Source organism: Aplysia californica, unplaced genomic scaffold (genome assembly GCF_000002075.1).
Source record: "Aplysia californica isolate F4 #8 unplaced genomic scaffold, AplCal3.0 scaffold00007, whole genome shotgun sequence".
Classification (NCBI taxonomy): Eukaryota; Metazoa; Mollusca; class Gastropoda; order Aplysiida; family Aplysiidae; genus Aplysia; species Aplysia californica.
The window spans coordinates 2709942-2718240 of NW_004797277.1; the positions used below are offsets into that span (position 1 = coordinate 2709942).

The window sequence follows — 8299 nt, forward strand, 5'->3', positions numbered from 1 at the left end:
TTCCCAAGGACACGACGTCGGACCGTGTGGAGGCTCGAACCCCCGAACCCGCAATCTCACGATTTGTGGTCCGGTAACTAACCACTAGACCACTGACGCCACTAAATGGAAAGTAGGAAAAAGCAGAGGGACAGGAAAGAAGTAGGACCTACCACCCTCAGTTTTAGTTTTAGTAAAGGTTTTTACGGCGCTCGCAACTGCATAAGGTCATACGAGAGCAAGAAGATTAGAGGTGTTACAAGAGAGTAACAAACATGAAAAAGAAGAAGGGGAGATAAGGACGATAGATGTTTGATAGGAAAGAAGGAGCAAACGACACCAGAGCACCCGCCAACCACACACTACCACCCTCAAAACCGCCCCCCCCAAAAAAAAACAAACAAGAAAAATATAAGAAGAAAGATCTACCAGTTATACCCAGAAATCACAATTATTGACCAACGCAATTAGTTGTCGTGGTCACCTAACTTCGAATTCAGAATTCGAATCTATATTCATTCAAATATTCTCTCTCTCTCTCTCTCTCTCTCTCTCTCTCTCTCTCTCTCTCTCTCTCTCTCTCTCTTTTTACGAGCCTTTGTCCCTGCTATAACCGATTGGGCTCCTTTTCTGTCTTGGTGGGGAGTTGGTTGTTGCTCTGGTGTGTTTTGCTTCTTCAATTACATGAGTTGTGGTAAAATTACTGGACTGGGTCTGGGGTGTCTGGTGCCCCGTGAGGGAAATATGTACGTTACATGTGACTGGGCCTTGGGAAACGAGAACTTGACTCGTATCTGCCCTCGTGGTTTTATGCACCCCGCATAATTTAGCAAAATTTGATCATTTTTTGCATAATTTCTGATTATTTTCCTTTATCTTTCTTTGTTAAAAATTCACAGAATCGCATAATTTCACATTTTTGGGCTCAGTTTGCGTAATTTCAGAATTTTTCTAGCATAAAACAACGAGGACAGTCGTATTCACAACTGGGACTACTGTAAGGGTGAATAGGGTTCATTTGATATTTCAATGTTTTCCTAAATGTGCATTAGCTTTCTCACCAATGGCATGCTGGGAGTTGAGCGATTTGCCTTGAGCTTCAAGACTGTCTTCAAGGGCCACATTCATCGTCATGTCGTGCTTGGCATCTCACATGGTGGATACTATGGTGCGATCGGCATGAGTCGAAGGGAGGACCTTATGTACAAACCCATGGAGTTCAAGGTAAAGAAATGGGAACTGCTTTTTTTCAAAGTTATGTTGGCATGTCTCAAAGACCTTTGAGCGTGACATGGGGAGGTGGAGAGTGAACAAATGGTTATGGCTATGCAGGCTGTTGTCTGGAGGTGCTTCTGAATTTGCGCTTTTAAAACATCACAAAGTTCATTGTCATTTAATGAGGAGGGTATGTTTTCGTAGTGTTTGTTGGAGGGAAAAAGAAGTCTTGATAAGGCAAAAACAATATTGCGTTAAAAGCCACACTGGTTGCCCCTACCTTTTTATTTTAGTGTATAAAGCTTTTAAGTTTTGTGTATACTGGAGCACAGGAGAATCGGTTCTGACGTGGAGCTCATTTCTTTGTCTCACAGAGTCTGGCGGAGTTGGTCTTTGACTTTGAAAGATGCTACATGAAATGTGAGTTACAAATCAGTGTACCTTTCTGGCTCCGTGTCACTTTTCATTCTATCACGGTTGCTGGAACTTCTCCTCTTAGCTCTTTAACCATGATACAGAAATGGAGTTGTTGTTGTCGTATTATTTTTGTTGCTGTTGCTTGTTATCAATGTTGCAGCTCATTGACTTTTGCCCCACCTCTACACATCGCCATTTTTGTATTTCTTGAGTTACATGGCACATGTGCATACCTCTTCATGTCAGCGATTGACAATTAATGTTTTCAAAACATTTATAATTCAGGTTAACAGATAATGAAAAATTAAAGACATCAGTCAGGTAATGGTAAAGTGAACAAGCTATCCATGGTTTGGAGTTGCCCATGTTCGTGTCATCTGTGCCCAACTGTAGTTGATTTTGTTCCCAAAGTTGAGCACCCTATTAGATACAGAGTTGATTGTTGTGAAGGGGAAACATTTTGTCCCGTGATCAGTAGTCGCACTGAGAAGAAATTAAATATTCTAGGAAGAACAAGGACAATTTAGACGTCAAATTGATTTCCAATCTCAATCTTTCTCAAAGTCAACTCATATACAGTGGGTGGTTGGGGGGTACTCTGGTGTAGTTTGCTTCTTCTTTCCTATGAAACATCTATCGTCCTTATCTCCCCTTCTTCTTTTTTATGTTTGTTACTCTCTTGTAACACCTCTAATCTTCTAGTGCTCATATGACCGTATGCAGTTGTGAGCGCCGTAAAACCTCTACTAAAACTAAACTAAACTAACTCATATACAGCAGTCAGCTCATTCTTGTTATTTTTGTCTTTTGTGTCCAGATTGGCATTCTGTGAAGAAGGTCAAGGTCGGCCTGCCTGTGATTCATGACCAGCACTCATATGAGGTGATCAACTGGAAGGTAGGTGTATTTGATGACTTTTCTTTGTTTTGAGTTACGTTACATTATAAGAATCATTGGATCCAGCTTTTCAACTTTAAAAAGTTAATAGAATGGGTCCTTTGAAGACAGTCATCCTTTGTCAAGAAGAAAAGCAATTGTCTTAGTCAGGTGAATATCTTAAACAGTATCATAATAATATTTGAAAAAATTAAATACAATGGGAAGTGACCATTTGTACAAGTGATTGTCTTATACAGGTGGCGGTTAGAGCCAGATCACATATCAAAAGAGATTTCAGAACTTTCAGAAACTGCAGAAACCCTTCATGACAGCTCCTGTACACCGTATATCCCACATTGTGTGCCAAGATGCCATCCTCCCGTACAATGTACGTCCTAAAATCAGCCAATCACGGCAATTGTGTGGACCTTACTGCTTACACCATACGAGATTTCATCTTCACTACAATAGCCCTGAACAGAATTTTACCAGAAAATTGGGTGCAGTAAAAGTCACAAAGGGGTTACTGCAGTTGGAAGCGAATCAGACTTTCCTTCTGAAGTTACCCTTAAATGACAGGATTATTCAACAGCTAAACCAGCTTCCAATAAATAACCATACTTGTCATTGTCAGCCCTCTTGATTATTTGTTCCTAAAATGTTGGGGGCCCACCTTTGCATCAAAATTGCGATTTGTTGCTCTTAATTTTCTTGATACTAATGATACCTCTGTGGACTCCTCAGGCTCTGATGGTAAGTTTCTCAAAGTCCGACAGGAAAGAACTCACTCGGGACTTGGACTCGCATGCGAGAAGAATGAAAAGTCTGGTGAGTCATTTCTTCTTGCCATTTTTTTTGGTTAAAACTACGCGTTGAGACAGAAGCATTTGTGAAGATGTGACAATACCTCTGTCTGTAAGCGAATGGACAAAATCCAATCTCTACTATTGTAGGCCTACAATGGCGTCTACATGAGCTGCCTGGATTTTGCTGTCGAGCAGCATAAACATTCAAACTTTCATGGGTCGTGCAAAGCCAGTTAAAGGCTATAGTGTAAAAAAAGAAGTCGTATGAGCTGATAATGTACTGACTTACCAAATATGGTCAGTCATCCGCATCCTCAAACAACTTTCAAAGTTAACAAACACATTGCTCACTGTCGTTTTTATTCAATTCTATTCAGGGTAGTGATTATACATTCTAAATGGTCAAATCTAGCAATGCCATTATTTTTGTGTTGTTTGAAATAAGGTCATTACTTATTCATGAATTTGTTTTCATAAGAACCCTATTATAATCATTTTATGATTTAACATCTTGTCCTGCTCAATAAAAATCCTTTCCAGTGGGTAGGGGCCTACTATTTTCCCCATAATGTCTATACCCTGTTTTGATCAATACAGTCGAACCTGTGTAAGACGGAATCGCAAGGGAGCCAGAAAAAAATTTCGTCTTAGACAGGGGAATTTAGGGGGAGATGGAAGGGGGGGGGGGGTCAAAGGCCCAGCCGGTGGGATCAAGGATCGCTAGTCCCATCGGCAAGCAGTGGTCAAAACTTCACACCTCTCGGCTGCTATCCTGTCTGATAATGACATGCGTCAGTCATACTTATCCAATTACCACCAGTGCTTGCCTTTCATAGGACCACTGTTTGACCTATGAAAAACAGAAACGTTTGAACATCCCCTTTGCTTCCACCCTTAGCCCCACCCATCGGTGTAACAAGCACAGTCAACCAATGCCATCCCTCACTGCAATCGTGTAACTACGGTTCAAGGAACTCTTTTCTCGGCTGGCGTAAAATCAGGGCGGCAGGCATTGGTCAAACTAATTTCACACCTCTGGCTTCTGGGTACCCAGGAAAGTTTCCATAGTGGCTCGCTACTCGAGCACTCTCACGGGCAGTCATGAGATTTCACACCCACACTACACTGACCATCTGCATCGCTCAGGGCTCGCATGATGGGGTAACATCTACCCCCAAATAGCAATAGCACCCCTACTTCCCTTCCTCGCCTTGCGGTATGGCCAAGGCGTTAAGTTTAGAGCCGGCGAAACCAAACTTGCAAGTTTTGTTTCAAATCAGGGCCGAGGGGGCAAAGCATTTTCCGTCTTAGACAGGTGAAACCATCGGAAAGGAGCGGATTTTTCTTTCCGTTTCCGCGTTGGACAGGTTTTCGTTTTATACAGGTAGTTAAACAGGAATAAATCTGGGGGACAGCCGGATTTTCTTCAGTTTAGCCATGTTTTCAGTTTAGACAGAGTGCTCAGATAGTGAAGAATCATATCGTGACTATATTTTCTTTCGGTTTACCGCCGTGCTGTTTCTTCAGCGGACTCCACTCCTGTAATAGTTTGTTTCACACTACCGGTACTGCTCGTGCTATTCTCATACATATATAAATATATGTTTTTGTCCTTCCTGGATGCAGTCAAAGTCTTGGACTTCTGGTCCGTATGCTGCTTTGAAGATGCTGAACACGGCCGAAGCCACGCGAGACCTGCAGCCTACCATGGAGGGTCGTGCAAGTCCTACCCGGCTGAGGCGGTCGTGAGTCTTTTAAAATATCTTCTTTCTTAGTTTTTAGTTTTCGTAAGGATTTTACGGCGCTCGCAACTGCATAAAGTCATATATGGGTGCCAAGGGGTGGATGTCAACAGTGAAGTTCAAACAGGGAATCAGGCTTTCTCTCCTCACCTCTCAATCCCCCCTACAGCACAAAGTCTGCTTCGACTATGAAGGCACCCCAGAAATAGCAGTTCACAAGAGAGTGACAAACATACAAAAGAAGTAGGGATGAGGAAGGATGAGGAAAGAAAAAAGAAAAAAAGTTTTAGAACTTGTTTTTTTCTTAACTCATAGATCCTTCTCCTCTTTCAATGCTATCTAAAAATATACAAATTGTTCTGTTATGCCAGAAAGTTGCTGATTAAGGCTACATGTAGTATATATCAGAACCAAACATGTACCGTACATCTTGCCTTCGGCTGCTGACCGGAAAACAGGTTTTACTATAATCTCCTGGGATTTTTGGGTGCTACTCAGTTGTGACCGGGTGTGTTCTAAGTATTCATATGACTTTAAAGCACGCACCAGAATAAAATCGAGTATATATCTAGCTTAAGATAATTAGATTCTATTGCTTACATCGCTGTTCATTTATATTATGCATGTGACTGTAAGCCTGCATGAGTATGCATGTTTGTGTGTGTGCGTGTGCATGTGAGTGTGTTTGTGTGTGTGGTGAAACACCAAACCAATGTGCCAGGATCTGGACAATAAAGATGTATCTTATCTGACTTCAAGTCATCGTTCTCATCCAGATTTCAAAATGACAACACAAGAAAGCACGTACAACTCTTAAGACCAAAGTGACCATCATTATTGAGGCAGTTGATCAAAAAATAAGATAAGCTCTCTTGCAGGGATCTGCTGTTCACGACCTTCTAATTCTTTCCTCCAATAAGCATTTTGTTTTTACACCCCTTGGCTTTCTGCTGTAGTGACACATGGCTACAACAAGACATTCTGCTTTAACTGCCAAATCTCATTATTGCACAGTTTGACTTTACGTGGGATGTGAGTATTGAGGAGATTTACAGAGTTCCTGAAAATTGTTGAATGATCCTCACTTTCATTGCTTTTGACAGTTAAATTTTTTTAAAAACATTTTGTGGGCTTCTTTACTATCAATCATTTAGTCTATTCTCTTGTGTTCTCGCAGCACTAAATGACTATAGGATACAATATGCTTCTCTGTAGCACAAACACAGAGGAAAACACTTTTTCGTTAATTTTCAAAGCTGTCGGATACATGCAGAGTACTAATGTGGGTGGTTGGCGGATGCTCTGGTGTGGTTTGCATCTTCTGTCTTTCCTATCAAACATCTATCGTCCTTATCTCTTCTTCGTTTTTTGTGTTTGTTACTCTCTTGTAACACCTCTAATCTTCGGCACTTATATGACCTTATTGTGTTGCAAGTGCTGTAAAACATTTACTAAAACATCATAAGAGTACATGTACTTATAATGTGTGCAACAACTAGGATTGACTTATGGGACAGATTTAAATCTATTTGTGTGGGTGTTTGGCGGGTGTTCTGGTGTGGTTTGATTCTTTTTTCCTGTCAAACATCTATTGTCTCTATCTCCCCTCCCTCTTTTTTGTGTTTGTTACTCTCTTGCAACACCTCTCTAATCTTCGGCACTTATATGACCTTATTGTGTTGCAAGTGCCGTACAACACTTATTAAAACATAAGAGTACTTATAATGTGTGCAACAGCTAGGATTGACATATTATATGATGGATTTAAATCTATTTGTTCATTTTGTCCCCAGGCAAACCCTGGCTCCACAAAGCCCCATGGCAGTGCGTCAGAGATCTAGCGTGGGCAGCTCGGACGTGGACTATCAGATACGCATTTGATTGCTTGGCATGAGAGCTGCTTCAGTGTGTCGAAAAAAATGTTTGCATCTTGTCTGCTTGTGCCTCAAACACAGCAGCAGAAGATGAACCCAAGCTTTTATACAACTCACAGTGACAAACGAGATGTACAGACTTGGGGAAAGAACAGCTCACCTTCTGTAACAATTAAGTAAAGGCTGGAGTATTTTTATATTGAGAAAATTGTTCATTTGAATAATGCATCCAAGGTGAATCTGTACATTACTCATTGATATAAATATCCACCATCCTGTCTGTGTGTATATATATATATAAATAATTAATTTACATAAAAGCATATCTGTGATGGAAAGAGTTTGAAAATCAAACTATTTTGATCTGATACTGCTAACTTACAGAAAGCAAAAAACAAACTGTACAGTTTTACTTTTAATTAAGGAAAAAATAAACATTTTCCTACAAAGACAACTTGTTTCTTCAATAAAATGATCCATGACATACAGTGATGTAATATATACTTCACAAAAGTATTTTGCAGCTTTGTTCCAAAAATACAAATAAAAATAAACAAAGGACATTCATTCTTCTAGTCTTTCGACCACACTTGAAAAGGCGTGGTTTTCGGATACAGTACTTTAAGAAGAAGCATAACTTCATTATCCAGAAAGATTTTTTCTATTGTTTTCTTTATCTCAAACTTTTTTTTTTTTTTTTTTTGTGTAAAGTGTTTTACGTCGCTCGCAACTGCATAAGGTCATATGAGCGCGCTGGACACACCTAATATTTTCAGTTGGTAGGAAATTTTGAATTTTGCCCGGGTGGCGGCCGAAGCCTACTCTTATCGATTTTAGACCACCACGGAATCTTTAACGTGCGCAACTTGCACACGGGCCCTCCGAGATTTTTCGCCCTTGTCCGAGAAGGCTAGGTGTAGATCTTTCCTACCAGAAGATCAAGGGTGTGGCAGAAAGACAGCAGTAAGAAGGAGCCAAAGAGTAACAGTAGAAAGGCTGCAGAAAGAGTCAGGAGCCCAGAGGAGGGGGCAAAGGAGGTGAGGGGGTGGGGGCAGAAAGTGGAAATGAAAGCAGACAACAGAACATTGCTAGAGAGCAGGAAAGGAGGTGAAAGGAGACAATTTTAGAGAAGAAAATTTTTTGGTCGCTTCCCGGATTCGAACCCGGGACCTTTGAATGAGAGGCCAACACCTTAACCTCTAGGCCACGAGAGCCCCCTCTGAAACTTTAAAAAGGCAGATGACAACACATATATACAAGGAAACATATACTATTTCATTTTTGTGATTGTGTATGATGGTTTGAAAAGTGCCACAACATTGCCTTTGGTCTACTGCTGATGGACACATGTCTGCTACCTTCCTAAAGAGCTAAAAGTGAAAGAAAA

The 8299-nt window shown here is 40.8% G+C and overlaps 1 protein-coding gene across 1 annotated transcript in view; it reads left to right on the forward strand.

Moving 5' to 3' along the window:
• LOC101847076 (tubulinyl-Tyr carboxypeptidase 1) overlaps window positions 1-7473 on the forward strand; it is a 14169-nt gene extending 6696 nt beyond the window's left edge. The window contains exons 7-12 of the mRNA XM_005089594.3: window positions 1032-1203; window positions 1569-1614; window positions 2429-2508; window positions 3235-3318; window positions 4923-5041; window positions 6832-7473. Of these exons, the coding sequence (XP_005089651.1) occupies window positions 1032-1203; window positions 1569-1614; window positions 2429-2508; window positions 3235-3318; window positions 4923-5041; window positions 6832-6919 (589 nt within the window). The 3' untranslated portion in view covers window positions 6920-7473. The remainder of the gene's footprint in view (window positions 1-1031; window positions 1204-1568; window positions 1615-2428; window positions 2509-3234; window positions 3319-4922; window positions 5042-6831) is intronic.
• Window positions 7474-8299: the final 826 nt, after the last annotated feature.